Here is a 23,063-nt window from a genome sequence, read left to right as displayed (position 1 = left end):
GCGGCGGCGGCGGCCCAGGCGGCTCCAAGAGGCGGTCGGACGCGCCGGAGGGCGGCGGCGGGACCAACCCCGGCGGCCGCAGCAGCGTGTTCGAACTGCAGGTGGCCGACACCCCGGATGGCGAGAAGCAGCCACAGCTGATCGTGAAGGGGGCGCTGGACCGGGAACAACGCGACTCCTACGAGCTGACCCTGCGGGTGCGCGACGGTGGCGACCCGCCGCGCTCCTCGCAGGCCATCTTGCGGGTGCTCATCACCGACGTGAACGACAACAGCCCCCGCTTCGAGAAGAGCGTGTACGAGGCTGACCTCGCCGAGAACAGCGCCCCGGGGACTCCCATCCTGCAGTTGCGTGCCGCCGACCTGGACGTGGGGGTCAACGGGCAGATCGAGTATGTGTTCGGAGCCGCCACCGAGTCCGTGCGGCGGCTGCTGCGCCTCGACGAGACGTCCGGCTGGCTCAGTGTCCTGCACCGCATCGACCGCGAGGAGGTGAACCAGCTGCGCTTCACGGTCATGGCCCGGGACCGTGGGCAGCCCCCCAAGACCGACAAGGCCACGGTGGTCCTCAACATCAAGGACGAGAACGACAATGTGCCGTCCATTGAAATCCGCAAGATTGGGCGTATCCCACTCAAGGATGGGGTGGCCAACGTGGCGGAGGATGTTCTGGTCGACACCCCCATTGCTCTGGTGCAGGTGTCTGACCGAGACCAAGGCGAGAACGGAGTGGTCACCTGCACCGTGGTGGGCGACGTGCCCTTCCAGCTCAAGCCGGCCAGTGACACGGAGGGCGACCAGAACAAGAAAAAGTACTTTCTGCACACGTCGGCCCCTTTGGACTATGAGACCACCCGGGAGTTCAACGTGGTCATAGTGGCTGTGGACTCGGGCAGCCCCAGCCTCTCCAGCAACAACTCCCTGGTTGTCAAGGTAGGAGACACTAATGACAACCCGCCTGTCTTTGGCCAGTCGGTAGTGGAGGTTTACTTTCCTGAGAACAACATCCCTGGAGAGAGGGTGGCCACCGTGCTGGCGACAGACGCGGACAGCGGGAAAAATGCAGAGATCGCCTACTCACTGGATTCCTCTGTGATGGGCATCTTTGCCATCGATCCTGATTCTGGGGACATCCTCGTCAATACGGTACTGGACCGTGAGCAGACTGACAGGTATGAGTTTAAAGTTAACGCCAAAGACAAAGGCATCCCAGTGTTACAGGGCAGCACAACGGTGATTGTGCAGGTGGCTGATAAGAATGACAATGACCCTAAGTTTATGCAGGACGTCTTTACATTTTATGTGAAAGAAAACTTGCAGCCCAACAGCCCTGTGGGGATGGTCACGGTGATGGATGCTGACAAGGGACGCAATGCAGAGATGAGCCTCTACATAGAGGAAAACAGCAACATTTTTTCCATTGAAAATGACACGGGGACCATTTATTCCACAGTGTCCTTTGACCGGGAACATCAGACCACATACACGTTCAGAGTCAAGGCTGTGGATGGGGGAGACCCTCCAAGATCAGCCACAGCCACAGTCTCTCTCTTTGTGATGGATGAGAATGACAATGCTCCTACAGTTACCCTTCCCAGAAACATTTCCTACACTTTACTGCCACCTTCAAGTAATGTCAGGACAGTAGTAGCTACAGTGTTGGCAACAGACAGTGATGATGGCATCAATGCAGACCTTAACTACAGCATTGTGGGAGGGAATCCCTTCAAGCTGTTTGAAATTGACTCCACCAGCGGTGTGGTTTCCTTAGTGGGAAAACTCACCCAAAAGCACTATGGTTTGCACAGGTTGGTGGTGCAAGTGAATGACAGTGGACAGCCTTCCCAGTCCACCACGACTCTGGTGCATGTGTTTGTCAATGAAAGTGTTTCTAATGCGACTGTGATCGACTCACAGATAGCCAGAAGTTTGCACACCCCACTCACCCAGGATATAGCTGGTGACCCAAGTTATGAGATTAGCAAACAGCGACTCAGTATTGTCATCGGGGTGGTTGCTGGGATTATGACAGTGATTCTAATCATCTTAATTGTAGTGATGGCAAGGTACTGCCGGTCCAAAAACAAAAATGGCTATGAAGCTGGCAAAAAAGATCACGAAGACTTTTTTACACCCCAGCAGCATGACAAATCTAAAAAGCCTAAAAAAGACAAGAAAAACAAAAAATCGAAGCAGCCTCTCTACAGCAGCATTGTCACTGTAGAAGCTTCTAAACCAAATGGACAGAGGTATGACAGTGTCAACGAGAAGCTGTCAGACAGCCCAAACATGGGCCGATACAGATCCGTTAATGGTGGGCCTGGAAGTCCTGACCTGGCCAGGCATTACAAATCTAGTTCCCCGTTGCCTACTGTCCAGCTTCACCCCCAGTCACCAACTGCAGGAAAAAAACACCAGGCCGTACAAGATCTACCACCAGCCAACACATTTGTGGGAGCAGGAGACAACATTTCAATTGGATCAGATCACTGCTCTGAATACAGCTGTCAAACCAATAACAAGTACAGCAAACAGGTAAGATGTATTCCAAGTATATTTAGATATACCAGAAAAGGCGAATAACTCTGAGAGAGCATCTTCTGTAAAGTTTTGTTTTCTCTCTTTTGAAACTATTATTTGAAAATTCGATAACAGGAATTGAATGTTGATTTTTATATCATTAATTGAGTACAGGCCCTCTGTTCAAGGTGCACCACTGTATTTAGCAAGTTACGGAGCCAGTGTTTACTAAGTTGCTAAAGAACATATTCAAAGTAGGCAGTGTTTTGCACACGTCTTTGTACTTGACAGCTTCAGTTAATCCTACATTTTCTGTTTTCAGGATAAATAGGTATATGTTGTTTGGACGGTTGACTTTAACCTGAAATTACGTTGTTTTGTGGCTATGAAGTGGATAATTACACCCAGAGAGAAAATTTCTAAAGTTACTACTGGTGCCCATGCAAATTGGACACCATAAAAGTTTTAGCTGTGCTATGTATTACACAGGATTTTGCAGGTAAGGGAGGCATTTATGCAAATATAGTACTAAGTCTGAGATAGTTAAAAATTGGTTACTTTGACCAAAATGTTGGTTTAAAAATAATTAATAATACACAAATGTCACACAACACTGCCTTTTTAATAGTTTAATATCTGCAGCAATTAGACTTCTGTGAGGATATGCAATTAGCATTAGCATTTTTCATGTTTTGTATTAAGAGTTTACAAGCAAAAAGTAAAAATGCATGACCCACTTTTTATTTAAGCCAAGCAACAGAAATGTTCATGTTTGATGCACTGTGTGCAAGAAAATGTTGGTATGCATTCTGATATCTGAGACTTAATCAAGGTTGTATAAAATACAGGTGTTTCCCAGTGAAATGTGGAAACAGTCCTTAAAAACACATTTTGAGGTGAACTTCAGAAAAGAGAAAATCTATTTTTGAAAGTTTTGCTTATGTGATACATGTAACATTCACAAAGTTTACTTTTTACACCTACCGAGGTCTGACACTCAGCAAGTAAGACATTTTGGAAACTGCTGTGTCTAATGCTGTAGCAACCCCACTAATAAAATATCCAATATTTCTTATCATCAGAACTCACTTCAAAAAACACATTTATGACTGTCAAATAATATCGAATAATAGTTTCTCTATTAAATATGCTTTGCATTTGGAATGTGCAGTCTGAGAAGAAAGAAGACAAAAGAAGTTGTTTTATAGCCTCATTAAAGGTGTTATTGATGGACTCATTAAAGATATTATAGAAAAGAGATATTAATTCCTATTGCTTTCACCATCTTAAAAAATTATTTTCCTAGTACTTCTAGTACTTTACTGTAACTCTTTGGATAAAGAGAAACAGACTTAACGTGCTTTTGTATCCAATAAGCAAAGCAATCCACAAAAATACAGGTTTGAACTACATTACCTTAAATTGCTTTTGAAAATACATGATGCACATGTGACTGAGTAATTTATTAATTTTAACCTGAAATTTGATAAGTAGAGAGTTTATATCTGTTGTGTTATTGCTTAACCTGGTGTTAGAAGGAGATTTTTGTTTTGTTTTGGTACTTTTATCAGACAACTCTAGTTAAAATAATAGTACAAAGATGACTCATAAAATGCCCACAAATACATGTAGATCTATAGAAATTTCCTTGGAAAATGATAACTTGTGCAGAAATGTGTGGAGAGCTCTTTCTGCAGAATGTTTACTTCTTCACTGTCATCCTAATAGGACTTTTTATCCTTTGGCTGAATGGCATTTGCATTCTAAATTGTGTAATCTTAAACTTTGGAGCGGACATATCAACTGGCAGATTTATAGATATTTTATACAGCCACCTCATATGTTCTGTGCTGTCACTTAAGCATTATTTGGCTCATCAAATGAGGTTGGCTCTGGATTCTTGAATATTTAAGAGAGCCAATATCAAGACTGTTGTGGCATCCTGTTTAAAAGGCAAAGTGATATGCTTATAAATAAACTAATGTATGGTGCTCGGCTCTTAACAGACCAAAAAAAAAAAAATCCATATACCAAAATAGAAAGCCTACAAAACCATTGGTATCAATCATGCAGTTTGCCAGAAGTGACTGGAAAACTTATATGTCGTTAGGTATTCAAACGATGTGTAAAGTTTTAACCGCAATAAATAACTGTTTTAAAATGAAATAAAGGAGGATGAAACACATTCCACTTAATGTAATTAGTAATAGTAATTGATACTCTTCATCTCTTCAATATTGCTGTCAGGGGACAAGGGATCCATTTACCAAGTGACATTCTGTTAAGATAATCTGACATAATAAACAAGATCTTTTTTGTTCTGATTTTTGTACCATAGTAGATGATTTTATATTTTTATTTCAAAAGATATTACCTTTTATTTTTATATATCTGCCAAATTGTATTTTCTGTGATTAAATGTGATGTAATATAAAATAAAATAAAGAGCATAAGGTTTTCTTATAATTTTCCCCATTGATACTGAATCTATCTAAGAAAAACCCTGAGGGATGCTGTCTTTTAATTCCTTATGGTAGGGATTAATTAAAAATCTGAGATTTCATCTGACACAAAGGCTTTATTTTATTTATAAATTTCCTGAATTGCCTTATCATAGTTCTTAACTTGTGATATAATGGAAGTGATATCTGTTTACAGTGTTCTTATCCTCATGAGAATTAGACATTTCCAAGGGTTGCTCCTAAATCTTGTTGATGGTTATATTGCAATAAATTAAACCGCTTTGTGAAAATAAAAGTTTGTAAATAATTCCCCTCCCCCTTTTTTGGTGTGTTTTCACAGAGTCTAGAAACTTTCAAATCAACCTTCTATAGTTACTCTTTGGAGGAATCTAGGAGATGTGTGTTGCAGTGTAGCTATACATTTTTTTTTTCCTGAAATTCACACCTTAGCAAAACTGATGATGTAGCCAACGTATTCATAGTTCAGACTTTTGCAGTTCAAACAGAAGCCTTTGCTCTCAACTAAATAATGTGTCTAGTTGAGCAGAATGTGGATCACTGAGACCATTATCGAGATTAAGCATCTACCTTTCCATTTCATTCTTCCTGTGCTTGGTAAACCTTATTTTAGTGGTTGTTCAAGTTTTATGACCTGGAAGTATAATTGTGCTGTTTTTTTTGTTTTTTGATTTGTAAAATAAAGGCTGAGGCATTCTCCTTTTTCTATTTATTTTTAAATCTTCATAGTTTTACTGTGTGTTAAATGTTTTTCAATTCTCTTCAAGAATAATATAATTCCAAAAGATTTATACGCAATAAAAAAGTATAGTGACCACCTTTTAAACTATTTTGAAGTCCTGTTAGATTTATACATGCCATGCTATTAAGTACATAATGCATTGGCAAGTAAAATTTTTACTGTATTTAGTAAATGGAAAATAAAGTACTTTATTTTTGGCAAGAGTAGAGACAATGCAGCTTGAATAAACATTAATTTAAAAATCCATTTGTAGCTGCTTCAGAAATACTCAAGAAATTTCATACTAAGTCCAATGATAGTTTACCTTGCTTAAGGAGTTGCTGAATGTTTCAAAATAATGTTCCCTTTAATTGATCAAATTGTGTTCAATATATACATTGTATACTTAGTAAAACATATGGCAGAAATTATTTTTTAAATTACTTCCAGTCTGGAAGCAAATTACTATAGTAGCATTGCATCTGCAGAGTGATGTCAACCACAGCTTCTAGTTTCAGTTTGATAAGCATATTTCTACAATATGATGCATCTATCACCAAAAACACTTTCAAGAGGTACAATGAATCTGCATATGGAGGAATTTCTGTTACATTTGGCCTGATAGAATAGACAGGAGGCTAATAACTGATGAAAGTTAGGTTCTGGTTTTAGTCAGGAGGTATCTACTAAAGCTACAGTACCTTAGGCCTTTGGATGTCTCTGAATAAGGAAAAGGTCACCTACTGATTTGATCTGTATTGAATATGTACATTCCTATGGAAGTCCAGGTATGACAATTTGAAACTTATCTCAAAGTTACCCCAAGTCGACTAATAACTTAGACACAAGGCCACAGAGTCAGTTTATAGGATTGAAGTCAATCATGCAGCTGGATAAATACAGCAAAATCATCCTTTCTTGTTATCTTTTTCTATCTTTGAGTAATTATGTATCTTATATGTGAAAAAGTGTACACACTTTCTCTCCATCACACAAACACATGCAGTATATTCACATAAACCAACTATGGTACCATTAGACTTTTATTTCATTGTGATATTCATAGATTAACATATAGAGCATATCTGAACTTTAAAAACATTCAGAATTGAAATAAAATATATCATAATCAACCATTTAGTATCTGTATCTAAAATCAGTAGAGTCGTCACATTTTAAAATTAAAAGATATCAACCCAACCAGTACCTTCATTTTATATTAGGCCTTTATCTGTACCTTTGGGATGAGAATTCTGTTTCCTGCTGGTACCTTGAGCGATGCAATGCAACTTAAGAAGTTGAGGCCTTTAAAAGAGAGGAATTTGATTGAGGTCACAAGATTATCAAGGATAGAGTGTGGATACAAGCAAGGGAATGCAGACACCAGTGTCTTTGTTTTTTATCATACTACCCCGGAATAAAATTGAATTTACATACCTTCCTCTGTATATATTTCAATAACAACAGAAATCTGATGAGATTCACCTATCTATGTATAACTTCACATTGAGCTATGAAAACTGACTTTTGTTTACAGTAGAATATAATTCTGCTTTAGGCTCTAGTTTTTATGTGTAAATTATCGGGGAAAGTATAAGTCAAATCTAGATTTTCAAGAGACATTAATGGCTCTTTTCCTCACTGTAAAATAGCAATTGATGACATACATTGAAGTAACTTAACATTGTTTAGAACATATATTCAACAGGTTGATTGACAGAATTTTTAATTTCAGCAGAAGCCTCACAACAGGTGGTATTAATACATCTCGATAAAAACATAATTTTTACGGAAATTAATACAAGCTCTCTATACATTGTGTATGCAAGCTTATATACATTCTAATGGAGATAATCTTTTGCCATTTTCATTTATATTGATGATCCTTTTTGGCTTCTATGCCCCTTTGCATTTTGCCAGCTTTGCAGGTAACAACCTTCATATTGACCTTAACACACATTTGTCAACTAATTTTTCCTCTAAACTGATTTTCTAGCAAGTTTTTCAAGCAATGTGACATTTTTAAAATTTTCAGTTGGATTTCCTCCTTTGTTAGGCAATTAACCAATCTAGCATATCATATTTGAAATTTACATAGTGATAAAATGCTGATTGAGTTTATCAAATTAAAAGTAAAATTTGAACTAGTTTTAATACTAAATATAGTGTAACACAACCCTTGCTTTACCTTAGCCACCAATGGTCATTTCTTTTCCTGGGAGAAGATAGTGGTGAAGGTTATATTGGAAACTTAGTATAATAATTGTTTAGACCTTTATGTTTAAGTGATATATAACCAGTTTCTAGCTATCGCAAGATTCCCCATCCATTTATTTACCATGACTGTATAGAAATAGTAAGAGCTGTTCATATAGATCTTGAGTCAGCTTTACTTTTCTCTCTTATTTATTTTAAAAGCCCTTAGAATCTTTTCTGAAACAGGAACCCTGTTTCGGAACATTACACAGTGCTTTATTTAGCATTAGTGTTGTGGGAGAAATCACATTCCAAGAAGAATTGAGCTGAAACCACTAAAACTAATCTTAATTATCACGTCTGGTGAATTAATGTTTTAAAGGCGGAATAAAGGTTTATTTTCAGGAATGCAGTGATGTTTGTATTGAACTCTAATGCTGTGTACAAACAAAAACACTATTAAACCTTCCGAGTAGGATTCATCTGACAAGCTAACTTTTTCTCCCCTGAGCATATTGATTATTTACAACCACATAATTTGTAAATAAAAATTCTCTCTACCGAAAACTCAGCCACAGCATTCTGATTGGGTATAAGATATTGGGGGAAAATCCTTCATCATACTTTTTTTTTTTTTACCTGCATAAATCTTTATTTTCCTTCTTTCAGATGCGTCTACATCCATACATTACTGTGTTTGGCTGAATTCCACTCTAATATGATGCTCCATTATGCACCATACTCTGATGACCTTGCTACTCCGAAACCTGCTGGAGCCTGCCCTTGGCCGTGGGGTGTCAGCCAATCACTGCTTGTTTCACTTGCTGTGCATTTGATTTTCAAGTTTCCTCCCCCCACCTCATTTAAGGAAAAATAGTATTGAAATAAATCAACTTATGAAAGAAAGAGTATTAATAAAGAAAAGTGCTACAAATGGACATCCGAGTCACCGAGAATTCCATTCTCAAAGAGGTGATTAGCAGAAATGAAAAGGGAAGGCTTTAAAAAAAAATCCCAAGGCACATTTCAACAATTTTAAGATTCTAGCTTTTGTGTGAACCAAGGAAAAGTAAGTCAACTTAGTCTTTGTCTATAAAACATGAAATACTGACTTTTGGAAAAATCCTAAGTCGATCAGTATTTTTAAAGGGTTATGGAATTGCAGCCTTTTCCAGGCCGGTGAAGTAGTTGTGTTAGAGTAAAAGATAATGTCTACACACCTGTAAGCAAGGACTTTGAGCAATATTTATAAAAACTATTAGTTTATAAAATAAATGTGAGAGGCTAATTTTGTATTAAGCAGTTACTGCCAATAAATTGGCTCTTCCTTAATCTTGGAATAGTGACCAAAGAATCTGTATTATCTATAGAATTTTAAATGTTTTCCTGGTTGTTATATTCCTTAAGAAAATTTGGAATCTTTCCATTAGATTTACTGAAATCACTGTAGTCACATTCAGAAGGAATTTGTGGCTTCCTAGTTTTGTGGTACATTTATCTGAAGGCTATCCTATTTGATGTCAGATAACATAAATCCAGGCTGCTTCTGAGAATGCAAGACTTAGATATTGTTAGCCAGAGAGAGAGAGAGAATGAAAGACTGTCCTTCAGTTGTGTAAGTAATATTCTCGACAAGTGGGGAACCCTCTGGGTGGCCCCTCTAATTCTTCATGGTTATATATTTATGTTTCTGTTGTATGTGTATATGTGCCTAAAAATAAGTATTCAAGTGTGAAGTTTCATAATTTTATAATATATTTACCACAGTATTTGCCCTACTAATTGTTTCCCAAGTTTTGAAAGACTAAGAATGCCAGATTCTTGGGATATTTTTGGTGAATTATTTTCAATATGAAGGGCTTTTAATAAACACAAATGAATGTTGGAAGAATACGAAAATGTAGAGTGGTAGGAAATGTACTTTAACCCATGAAAATCTCTAATGTGTACATTTCAGTCTTTTTATTCTGTTAGCTGCTTACTTAATTTTGCAAAAATAACATTTTCAGAATATTAGTGACACTGTAGTGAAATTCCTGAATAAAACCTGATTATCCTCAACTTCTCAATTTGTTTTGCTCACAAGGACCAGCATAAGAGGCTGGTGAAAGACCCCTACTATTTTCTGCTTTTTGAAAATGTCATGTTCCCTCATTAAATTTAACTTCCTTAGATATCCTTAAAATGTGAGTCCTGTAACAAATTATATCTATTCAGAAACAAATAATAGACAAAAAAAAAATGCCCAGAAATTGGGCATAATCTAATTACAGCCACATAAAGGGGATATACATAAATACTTTCACAAAGAAGAGCATTCTAAGGCGGCATTTTGAAAACTTGGGTTGGAATACATTACTGAGGCATGAGTCCATTTAGTGCATCTCTACCACAATTGGAAATATATAAAATGAAATAGAACCATTCCAAGTATGTCACTCATGTAGCAAGAGCAAATATTGTTGTGTGGAGTCCTTTTTCGGTGATGCTGTGCGTCTTTTTGGTCTTGGTTGCCATGGGAAAAATGTTTTATTGTGTAAGCAGTTGAAAAGGGTTCAGAGCCACCACTGTAGTTTGTTTTGGGTGGGAGACTATGGCTATTATTGGAAAAACATAATAATCACAACAAAAAATTATACTTCCAAACATTTTAACGTACTATTCAGCTGAATCAGAATGATCAACAGCATACTATGACAACAGCAATTATCAACAGCAAAAAGCTTTTGAGAAGTCTATTATCATTCCCGTGTGTGTGTGTGTGTGTGTGTGTGTGTGTGTGTGTGTGTGAATCTTTGAACAGGTCACCAATCTGTTCCTATTTCTCACAGACTTCTCCTCTTCTCCACCCTCCTTGTCCCATTTGCCATCCACCTCAGGTCTCTTGGCCTGTCTCCTATGTGATTACTGAAATTTATCATTTAGGGAGATGCCTGTGGACAGAAGGGAGATAGATTCAGAACAAACTACCCATTACCCTATAAATTTTAACATTGGACATTTTGTTTTAAATGGCAAGATAATAATTGATTCTCCATCACAAAATTTAAAGAGGAATAGGAGAATGATGGAGCCTGATTTAATACCTTTAATACATCCAATATCAGCAATGGTACTGGGAATGCAAAAAAATAATAAGAGAGTCTTTGTCCTCATGGAACTAATATATTAAAAAAAAGATTATGGAACAGAAAAGGATAGATTATATTTGCATCATGCCCCTTAAGTTTCAGAATGTTGAATGCATGTTTGCTCATTTGCTCCTCAGAGAAGTCTGTGAGGAAAAGCACCAATATTATATCTGAGGTGAGGAACTGAAATAATGAACAACTTATTCATGACTCTGATGGAACTAGCTTAAGAACTTTATAAAGTCTTTGAAGAAATACCAGGTCAGAATTCAAGTGTACTGAAAGCATTTGGAGAATTTGTGAAATTTGTGCTTTGAAATATAATCTATTTTCTGACTTATCTGGGTAAAATCACCAAAAAAATCTTAGAACATGACCCAGGTTTTCAAACTTTTTGTAGTCACAAACTACAATTAATACTACTGAAAACAAAACAAGAACAAACTAACAAAAAGGCTGTGGGTATAGAGATCTAATTAATTACCTGGATTCGTAAACAACCCCATACGTGCTTTTAAAAAGAAAAAAAAAGCACACCTTAAGAATTGAGTGAGTCACTGTAACCTTATGTTTTTGAGGCTATCTCTAAAAAAACGCTAAAAAAAACTCAAGACCCTTACGAAGTAATTTCGCAATTTGAAATCTGTCTCTGGGAGTAATTTTCAATTATTTGCAGAACAAGTGTTTTGAATGTGTGTGATTTTTTTGTTCCCATTCATTTTATAGAGATTGTATTGATTTGTTATATCTTTAATGCACAGTGGGAGGCTTTGGGGTGTAATTAAAACAATGGCTAGAACAAGTCTCTTCACAAAGAGGACAGCACAAAACTACTATCCATAGGCCAGGTAGATATGTGAAACTCAGAGGAGCTGCGGCTACGTCTGTCTCATCCATCATGGTTTTCCCCATGCAGAGTAGAGTGCTGAGCACGTAGGAGACGTTCATAATATTTGATGAACAACAAAAATCAAAGGGCCTGGGCTTTGTTGCTAGATAACCTGAAGATCCCTTCATATTGAATCACTGGGCAATGGCAGGTTCACTTTTATATCAGACTGTAAGTGTCCTAATTGTTACTTTCTTTTCCTGCTGGGTGGATTTCTCCATGATAAAAGGCTACCTGCCGTGTTGGCTAGAGTCCCTGCCTTCCTCTGTGTGGGTGTGACTCTCATTTTAGTAGCAAATGGGCAATAATCTCCTGTCGTCTCCTTCCTTCTTGGTGGCGGTGTCAACACCAAACCCTTAAAAAAAGATGAAAACTAAACTATAGATAGGCAAGGCAAGTAAGGGAGGCACTGGCCGCCCAAGAGAGCTCTTGGGTATTTTGAAGAGGTATGAGGAAGCAGGCAAAAATGCTGGTTTTTGGTATTTTTCTCGAGATCCTTATTCTTACCTTATACGAATTCTCATCTTTATCCTTCTGTCTTTCCTTGTGGAAAAAATGGATACCTATATGCCCAAACATAGACACAAGAGTCTGTATTCCTCAGTTTATATGTTCTAGCAAATATTATCCATTCATTGTACCAACCCGTGCTCACTGATAAAGAATACATTTCCATCTTTATTTTGAAAGCCCATGGTGAGCAGTCATTTTTAAAGGTGAGAGCCTAGCATTCTGTAAAGAGAATCATGCACTTAGTTTACTTAGGAAAGAGGTCTGGAAGAGGGAATATGCTCTTGGGAGTGATGGGCAGCGAGCTGGTTGCTTAGAAATGCCTTGCAACTCGAAAGCACTCCTTAGAATGGAATCACTATGTTGTACGCGTGAAACTAACATAACATCATATGTCAGCGCTACTCAAAAAAAAAAAATACTCCTTAGGAGCTCTTATTGGAAGAGCACTCTTTGAAATTGCAAATAATCTATGAAGGGGTTGGGTTTCTCCTTTGGCACGTCCTGGCTTAAATTGCTTTATGCAGATAACTTTAAGGGAGTCAGCACCTCACAAAGATCAACAGTCCTGAGGAGAGGGGGGTTCTGCTCAGGGCCTTGAGGAAGGAGGATGAGCAGCTTTGAAGACCAGAAGAACTGTGCTAAGGCACCAAGTGTCTCCAGTGCCAGTTAGGAATCTGGGAAGTAAGTAGACTCTATCAAAACAGGACTTCCAGGCTTGATAAGGACAAAGGTTTGTGGCCATGAAATTTGGCCCAGGGCCCTGGTAAGATTGGTGCTAAACATCTTGGCTTAATAGGATTGCAAGATGAACATTAAGGAGCAGTAAACCTCCTCCCATTTAGACCTACGGGTTTGGTTTGCTTTTGGTTTTGGTTTTCAGTCTAGAGTATTATGTTCAGCTGTTCTGCTTCTATTCATTTTCTGCTCCCATATTCTTGAGAGAAAGATAGAACAAAGAAATAAAAGGGAAAAAGTCAAACAAGCCATAACCACTGCATAACAACCTACTCACCTTCTCTTTAATATTATTACCAGACTATTGTCATAAAAATAGTGGCCATATTAGTCCATATTAGTGCCATGTAGTTGATTCTTGTCCTAATTTCATTCAATTCTCAGAAACTGAATTTTAGCAAGTCTGTATTAGAGCCCTGAAGCCTGAATTTTTAGCACTTCCCCCTTAACAGTTCAGATTGCAGATGGAAGGTCAGACTACAATAGTTCCGGGTTAGAGTCCCTGAAATTTCTAACTTCTATTTGGTAGTTCACTCCTCATAGGTCTCTGGCAAAATAGAAAATTAGCTGGGTAGGCAATCTGAACATCTGTCTCCTTGTCCTGGTTCTGCCACTGACTGGCCAGTGTGACCTTGTGTAAGTCCTTTCAAGTCCGAAAGCCTATTGAAACTGTCCTTTGTCATTTTACAAACAACCCCTGCTCTGATTACACGACAGGGTTTATGGGGTGTCACATAAAACATTTGGAGCTTTGTAAAGGATTACCACAATTCAAGATAATATTTCTAATCATTCGTGCATCTCTTCAAGCCTTCTTAAGGTACATATACACTTTTGGAATGTTTTCACTGTCCATTTTGTTAAAAGGTTGTTTGGTTTGGTTTTTTGGGATTTTTTTTGTTTGTTTTAATTTGTCCTACTGCTTATCGGAAGCATCTGATATTCTCTTATCCTGACGGATTTCTTCAAAGCTACGCTGATCCCTGATCAACGTGCAGGAAGTGGGTGTGCCTCTCCATATGCCAATAGGCCCTGGAAATTATCAGAACGACTTTCAGTGCCTGTTGATGTCTTGATGGTGAAGGAGGAGAAGAAATAGCTTACTGCGGTAAAGCAAATAGTTTAGCAAAGTCTTGTAACACTTGGATATTATCCATTTTGACCCTTTAAAAAACATTACACCACTTTTTAACAGTTACTTCTTCGTCCATGCAAGCTTTCCTGGGAATTTTTGTCTCATACATCATGACCAGTCTCTAACATGAAGAGCTATCAGTTACTGAGGTCTTAGTCTATTTTTTTAAAATTGTTTAATGTTTACTTTGAGAAAGAGACAGAGCATGAGCCAGGGAGTAGCAGAGAGAGAGGGAAACAGATTCTGCAGCAGTCTCCAGGCTCGAGCATTCGGCACAGACCCAGATGCAGGGCTTGAACCAACAAACCACAAGATCATGACCTGAGCAGAAGTCCGAGGCTTAACTGACTGAGCCACCCAGGCATCCCACGCTTTTCTTCTTTGACAATCACTCTGCCAAGGGGTATCCAACATTACATCATTTATTCATTTCTGATAGTTTCAAGAGGCAGGTCCTCTCATTACCTCCATGTGACATACATAACTATGGAAAAACAGAACAGAACCTCTCCTAGACCCCACTCCTTTCCATACACAACAGGGTCTACTAGCTGCCTATGGTCAACTCCCCTCCAACATACTTCTCTCTCCAAACTTGAGAATGTTTATTAGCGTAGTATCTCTGATAGATTATAATTTACATATTTACATAATTAGGCTGTGGTATGCATTTGATTCTAGTCCACAATACCTGCTATGGATGCTAGGCAGATTTGAAAGACAGAGTCAGGATCAGCTTGCTAGGGCTACCATAGCAAAATACAGTAGATGGGTGGATTGCATAACAGAAATTTATATTCTCACAGTCTGAACACTAGAATTCCCAGATCAAGGGCTGGCAAATTCAGTTCCTGATGAAGACTCTCTTCCTGGTTGTAGGCAGCTCTCTGCTCACTGTGTCCTCAGATGGCCTTTCTGTCCCTTCCTCTTTTTTCTAAGGCCATCAGTTCTATCAGATGAGGGCCTCACCTTCCGACTTCATTCAGCCATGATTAAGTCCATATAAAGGCCATAACTCTAAGTCAGTCACCCTGGGGTTTGGGGCTTCAGCATATGAATTTTGAGGGGGCACAATTAAGATTCATTTTTTTAGCTTATTACCTCTAGCTTTTTATGCACATCATTGAGCACTTTCTGTATTTTTCAGCTTTGCAGGGACTCGTGATATTAAATCGCATCTTAGTTATTTTAATTTTGCCAACCGATACATGCATGTAGGTATATTAATTAATGTAAAATCAATATTTATATAAAAGAGTCCAAGAATTTTCCCACAAGTGTAGGAGGTCTTTTTAAATGATGATAGTAGTATTTAGTCTTAAATTTCTAGTGTATTTTCAGCGGTAAGATCCAACTGAAAAGCAGTAGGAGTTAAGTGGCAAGGGAGTCTGTTGAAACTATAATAACGTAGGTTTAATAATCTCTCTTTTCTAAGGACAGTCTCAGTGGATTTTCACGCACAGCGGCATAATTGGTCTGACAAAATTCCAGTGTGTCGGATTTCTGTCGGCACATGGAAACTGGCAAACACGTACTGAGACAGGTTCCCTCTGATTCTTTAACACCTATTGATACGTATGCATCCGACAGGGTCTGATTCATAACATGAGTCCATGGACACACTGAGGATATTTTTATTGTGCCTTTTTATTTTCCTAATCAAGTCAAAAATTCATGTGATGAAATATATAAACGAGCAGCATGGGAACTATATCTGCCCACTGGGTTGTAGGAAGTGGTAATTTTGTTAGGATAATACAGGGTAAACTCCTCAAAGTCAGGAAGAGGAAGTCCTTTCCTCCCTTTGGTCAGAATTCTAGGCAGTGGACCATAACAGCTGAATAGACTTTTTCAAAGCATTACATTTTGAATCTTCTAGAGCTAATTTTACATTTGACCTCCTATATTAAAAATGGCAGATTAATCAGTTCATTTTTTCAAGGAAATGGCAATAATTATGATATGATGGAAAGTTTTTTTTTTAATTTTTATTGCATCTAAATCTGGTTTTTGTTGTATTTAACTTTTGAACATAAGGATCAATTTTAGATAGAGATGGCATTTCTATAGGGCATTAAAAACAAAGGATGGTAATAGCTATTTTTTCCAAACCAGTGCACATAATGTTAGGTCAGGAACATTTAATTTACTTTATTGCTAAAACTTCTTGCATTTTTTTCTAATTTTTTACCTTTAATAAGAAACTACTTTCTGTGTAAATAAATGTACATTTATGTTTAATATGTTTATGCATTCACACATGCTCATACACAGAGATGATACAGTTAACATTTCAGAGCAAATGCTTAATAAGTAATTATTGTGTGCCAGTTAAGTAATTATGTGCAAAGCATTGTTCTAGACATTGGAGAAGCAACAGTAATGAAGACAAATTCTTCCCCCATTGAGATGCAGTTTCAGTGGGATAATACATAAATGACAATACTAAACTTACATTACGTGCCATTTCCTATGTGCTGGTCAACATGTTTCACATGTTTGGACCCATTCAACAGGCACAATTACCCTGTGAAATAGAGTGAATCACCTTTATTTTGTAGGTGTGGAAAGTGATGCCCCGCAGGGTTGAGTAGTTGCTCATGATCAACAATTTGTAAAGTGGCTGAGCTGAGGGTCAAATACAGACAGTCTGGCTACACGGAGGCCACACTCCCAACCACTGTGTATATGTGAAGTCGAGAGAACATGTCAAGTTTATAGTCAACTACTTCTAGGAGAATGACATTGGACCCACATACTTCTCTTCCAGGCCTCAGTGAGATTTCAACCTTGCTATTTTAATACCTTTTATACTATGTTCTTGAAATTAGGTCCCTCAGATCAATTTTTTAAATAGTACCATCTTAGACCTTAATCAAAGTTAAAATCAAAAGATGGGAAGGTAGATTTTGGACTAATAGGCACGTCTTCCTTCTATCCACCTTCTGTTTTGGCTAACACTTCATAAATATGTTTTCCTTTTTGTTATTTACCTTAGTATTCTTTATTTTGTTCACTATTCACATAGCCTGTTATGTTTATTAATATAGCCTGGAAACATAAATTCATTATTTTTACAAGTTGTCATTTTATTTAGGATGGGAAATGCCTTTTTATAGATAATAAAATTTTACCTAGAAAAAATTTTAAATATACATTAACCTTTAACCAGAAATAAAATATATGGGGTTTTTTTTGGGGGGGGTGTTCTGTTTTCTAAACATTCACATTTGAGAGAAAGCAGGGAAGAGATGAATTCCTTATGAAATATGTTTTGTAATTTATTCTGGTTTTCCTAAGAGTTGCTCATCATTAAGCATTCAATTACAATATGACTTATATCATGTCATCATTTTCCTCTTAAAACATGTTGTTATTCTATTTATTTATGAGACATGTTTTCATTCCTGTAAAATGCAAATAAGCCCAACCAAAGCCCATTTGAGATGCATTCTTTATGAAAATAATGATTTACTCATGTTTGCAAAGACAGAGTTTTCTTAATGTGTTATGATACTTTTTATTATAGGTCATTTATTCAACTGAATAGATACCCCTGAATATGTATCTTTGTAATATACCTCTGGGTTCAGGCATATAATAACTCTGTATCTTATGATCTGAGTTGATCTTTTAATACTATTAGAATGATTTAAACTTTTTCTTTCAAATGTTTTATTTATTTTTGAGAGAATATTAGTGGAGAGGGGTGCAGGGGGTGGGGTGGGGTGGGGTAGAGACCAGAGAGAGAGAGAGAGGGAGGGACTGAAGCAGGCTCTATGCTGACAGGGGTAAGCCCCATGCAGACCTGGAACTCAAGAAGTGAAATGTAAGGTCATGACCTGAGCCCGAGTTGGACGGTCAACTGGCTGAGCCTTCCAGGTGCTCCAGACTGATTTAAACATTCTAGGCTTCAAAACTACTGAGTCGAATCGTTGAGGTATTGTTTCCAGTAAATTAAAAAATGTCGGTTTTTGTTTCGTTAACAATAAGAATTAAAAATATTGTCAGCATTGAGTTCTTTCCCACGAATGGAAAGAAAGTAGGATAAAATGGTAAGGAATTCACCTCATCACCTCCAGGCTTACGTGAATTCTTATGGAACCTAAAGGACCGCCTCTTCAATGTGCTCTTAAAAGTTTTACTCCCATTTGGAAACACCCAACTTAGAGTGAAACTACTATGGAAATTAGTCACCATTTATTATTGGATTACTAAATGTGGGCATTATTAATACATTCTAAAATGGCTACATCAGTAAGTAGATGCAGTGTAGTTTGGGTTGGAAAGCTGTTTCAAATTTGGTTTCTGGAAATGGACCATCAGCTATGAATCTATAAACATTAATGTAGATATGGATACACTTTCAGAGATGGAAAAATAGAAGAAAACACATAAAACACATTGTGTTCCCCATAACGACATTTCAAGAACTGGATGAAATGCTGTATATGTTATTATCAGTCTAAAAAAATGCTTCCTGGATACATCTTGTTACTTTTGTTTTGTTTTTCTATTCACGTAGACAAGTGGGGTTTGTTTTGAGTCTCCAGTAATTAAATAGTATGAATACCTACTTTAAACCATAAGCAAGTAATAATAATGCACGCATATGTGTCTAAGATTTCACAGCTATTAATTTTGAACTTTTGATTATTTTTCGTAACCAAGAACAGTTGCTATAGCACAAGGCAGGGACTCTTAATGGCAAATAAGTATTTATAATCATGTAACTGCTGTGTTCCAGCCTGAGGAGTGGTTTAATGCAGACCTTCGTTTTCCTGGATGTTTATGCTTTTCAGTATTATGTGTAATATTGTTGGCTAATCATTAGATGATGTTGCATCCTTGAGGGACATAAAGTGTCTAATGTCCCCACTGTGTCACCTCATAGTTTATAGCGGAGGCACAATGTGAAGGAAGAACACATATGGCTTATAAAATAAATTAACTCGTACGGAGTACCTTTTATAATCTACATAAATATGTCTGTAAACCTTTTTCTTCTCTACATCAGAAATGCTCAGCTCTGCATTTCAGGCTACAGAGAAGCCATGCAAAGAAAATGAGAATGATTTGTGTGAAGCCTAAACAAAGGAAGTCCAGCCACATTTCTAGTCCTCAATTGTTGTGTCCTGAATGCTTGTGCAACTCACCTTGTGTTCAGCATTGACCTGTGTGGTGCTTTTTGGATTTGTAGCATTAGGAAGAGCACTGCCATTTGAGCTCTGAATTTAGTTTTGCTTTTGTCAAGGGTCAGAAAGAAAGAAACTATTCATCACATTCTGCTTCCTATAAAAAGACATTGAAATGCAGCAAGATCCTCACATCTAAAAGCATGACTTACCATCTAATATGCCTCCGCATTAGTGGATACAATCTGTCTGAGAAGCAGATGCAGATTTTATAAGATTTATTTTGGTCTTGATCTCTGATGTGGAGCAGATCACTCAACTTTTATCTCATGTTTCTAACTTATATATCACTCCATGGAATATTTAAGAAACTGTAAAAAGCAAACAGTGAGTCATTGGATATTGGATGAATATAAATTTTATCACATACTACAGTAAACAAAGATCCTTATCTTTGGGAAGGATGGAGGGAGATTAAGCAAAAACGAAGTAGTGATGATGCTAAAAGCTGAAACCAAGCAGTCTTTTTAGATGAATTAATATTTTAAAGAAAAAGAATATCCTGTGATCAAAAGTGTTCTGTTGTTATTTTATTCCTTGCACTCATCTGTGTAGGAAAATTGAAGACGTAGTATTTTATCTCTTTTAGTAAAAGCAAAAATGTCATATTGAAGACAGGAGAGAAAAAAATATACTTTAGAACTGCAGAGGAAAATCTCAAGTTACAAAAGGAAAAATAAAAGGAGGGTTTTGTTCAAGGGTCTAAAAACATATTTGGCTTTTTTTCTTTTTTCTCATTTAGGCTGGTTTCTTACTGGACCTTTTCATTGAATAATTGAAAAAAAAAATGGGTATGGGTGGGGAGGAAGTTTTTTATCAAAGGCAAAAGAGTAAAAAATAAAAGTACTAAAGGAATATAGATAGGAAGTTGTATTTTTCTGTACTTTCATGATTGTCTACATTACCCCCTAAGGTTATACTTGAAAAGCTCTAAAAAAAAATCAAGCTTTGAGAAAAGTGCTAGAGAGTGAAAGATGACATTTTGTGCTTATTCAAACCCCTAGTGTCTCTCTCTCTCTCTTTCAATCCCCTTCCCTCCTTCTCTCCTCTTTCCCTCTTTTTCCGTCTCTCTCTCTCCCTCTCTCTGTCTCACACACAAACACACACACACAAACATACACGAGGGTGCAAACATGCATACCCTCAGTAAGTTTTCAAACTATTTTGTTTTAAATTAGTTAAACCTGGGGCGCTTGGGTAGCTCAGTTGGTTAAGCAACCAACTTTGGCTCAGGTCCTGATCTTGCAGTTTGCGGGTCCCTTGTCAGCACAGAGCCTGGAGCCGTCTTCGGATTCCGTGTCTCCCTCTCTCTCTGTCCATCACCTGCTCACGCTTTGTTTCTCTCTGTCTCACTAATAAATAAACATAAAAACTTTTAAAATAAGTAAATAAGTCACACATTTATCTTTGCAAACTAAACAAAAAATGAATTCAGTGAACTTTGAAATTTTGAGGGCCTAATGGCATGTTTGAAAGCTGCGTTTAGAAAAATTATTAACCATCTCACTAGGTTTCAAGTTGTGGAGGGAGAGGGCTGGACTACTGGTGGGCAGGGAGGACACCATGCACTCAGCAGTCTTCCTGAGAGACACTGGACTGTAGGAAATCCATGCCCCCGTTGACCCTTCAGCACCGTCTGCAGCGAGGCAGTTCATGCTATGTGAGATGTTACTATTTTCTTAACCCAGTGGCTTCCTGCAAGCTTTTACACTTGCTCTATCTTCATTTTTCCCGCCAAACAGGCTGAGGTTTCTCACTGTCTCAGAGGAAGTCAGATGTCAGTAAGTACCAAGAAGTGATAAGAATATTTTAAACACTGAGTTTTTTTTAAGAGTTTGTATCTCAGCTGCATTGTGAAAGATATAAAGGACTATTTGTGATTCCCAATATTTTTTGAAATATTTAATTTTTGAAATTAAAAATAAATAATTATTTTTGAAATAATTTTTTGCCATAACTAAAATTTATTAAAATTAAAAGTAAAACCTTAGATGTGTTCCCACCTTATGGTTCTAAATAGGAAAGGACCTTAAGTAAGACAACCGAAGTTACGTGTCCAGATGAGTCTTATTCATTCATTTATTTAATGCCTGATTATTGGACTATAGGCAGGGGCTGTAGTCCTCACAAGGAAGTTATAATGCGGCTTCAATTTATTTCTCCTGCATTAGTCTTGCAACCTTGGCCATAGGGCACTAACTGTTTTCACTGAAGCTGAATTGGAATGTATTTTCTCCACACTCCATCACCCTTTATATTTCAACAAGTTTTTGCTTTTTATGCATTTCTAATGTATTTTTTCCTTGATTGTTAAAATTAGAACCACTTAATGAGCAATTCAGTTAGCCCCACAGCTTTTTAGTCATTCTGTGATTGTGACCAAGAACTGAACCTATTCACTGTAACTGTTCACTCTGAATTCTTCACACTTGGCTCTGAATGACTTTTAGTAATATGCTCATGTCAAATCGCCTTCAGATGGGAACTGTTAGTATCATTGAAGAGATTGAAAGAAGAGAGACGCATGCCACCAAGCGATTTCCAAAGGAGGAGTTATATAGATGCTTTTCATCAGGCCACATTGCTGGAATATTTACACCCTCTCCAGGCAACTTTGAAAAATACAGCAATGCATCTGAGTCATAAAGTTATATTTTCCTAAAAATAGTCCTGTAAGCTTGGATTTTTATACCTTGTATTTATCTTACATATTGATTATTAAAAATGTTGTAGCCTTGGGATTTCCCAAGAAAAATCATACAGATATATATTTTTTACAATTTCTAATTATTTATAGGTGCTTTTTATTTCTTTTAGTGCTCTCCTTTTCATCCAAACACCTTCATATCTTCTATTACCACTGGTACTTGTTATCAACTGGCTTTCAGATAGTCCTGTTTAAGTGATTGGTTGATGACAGTTTTTAAGATATTGCCTCTCCAAATTGTATTTCTATTCATGGTGGATTCTGGATGAACAAAAAGCCTCATGGGAGGCTTTCAAGGAAAAAGTTCAGATGAGACCCTAACCCAAATACAGAGGAAGGCATTTGGAGACAAATGCTGGTTGAATTTTCTCTTACCATTCTGGGTCCCTTGATTTCTTAAAGATGTCACTACACAACAGAACTTTGCATCTGTTTTTGTGTCCATGTGACAGTAAGGTATCTCTTGTTTAGTGTTGATGCCACTCAGACACTCAGGGCCAGTTACATAGTACACAACACACACGCACACATACACACATACACACAGATTTAGCTAGTTCATACAGATATAAACACAGATGTATACATATATAAACTTTTTTTCCTCTAAAAAGTTATTAGTCTTCTGTAAAATCCTAGGGTGAATTTTGGTCTGGGAGCACTTCACCCCCAGGAGGTAACAAAGACTGATGACCCCAACCTAGATGATAATAAAGAAATTCTAAATTATATTTCTATCATTTCTAAAAAGTTTTAGGAAGAAGCAGCAGAAGGACAACATTTACAAAATGTTCTCATCCAGCTTCATGGTAAAAGACCCTAATGGGAGGTTACTTATTGGA

At 37.4% G+C, this 23,063-nt stretch overlaps 1 protein-coding gene across 3 annotated transcripts in view; it reads left to right on the top strand.

Moving 5' to 3' along the window:
- PCDH7 (protocadherin 7) overlaps window positions 1-23,063 on the top strand; it is a 412,759-nt gene that overhangs the window by 1,792 nt on the left and 387,904 nt on the right. For 2 of the 3 annotated variants that reach the window (XM_029947699.1, XM_029947692.1), the window contains exon 2: window positions 1-2,534. This exon is cut by the window's left edge and continues 31 nt beyond it. In XM_029947699.1, the coding sequence (XP_029803559.1) occupies window positions 1-2,534 (2,534 nt within the window). Of the gene's footprint in view, window positions 2,535-8,585; window positions 9,978-23,063 lie in introns of those variants that run through there. The other variant, XM_029947704.1, reaches the window with a different exon arrangement.

The sequence above is a fragment of the Suricata suricatta genome, chromosome 1 (genome assembly GCF_006229205.1).
Source record: "Suricata suricatta isolate VVHF042 chromosome 1, meerkat_22Aug2017_6uvM2_HiC, whole genome shotgun sequence".
Taxonomy (NCBI): Eukaryota; Metazoa; Chordata; class Mammalia; order Carnivora; family Herpestidae; genus Suricata; species Suricata suricatta.
Note: the sequence above shows the minus strand (reverse complement) of the source record. Positions and strands in the feature narration are given on the sequence as shown.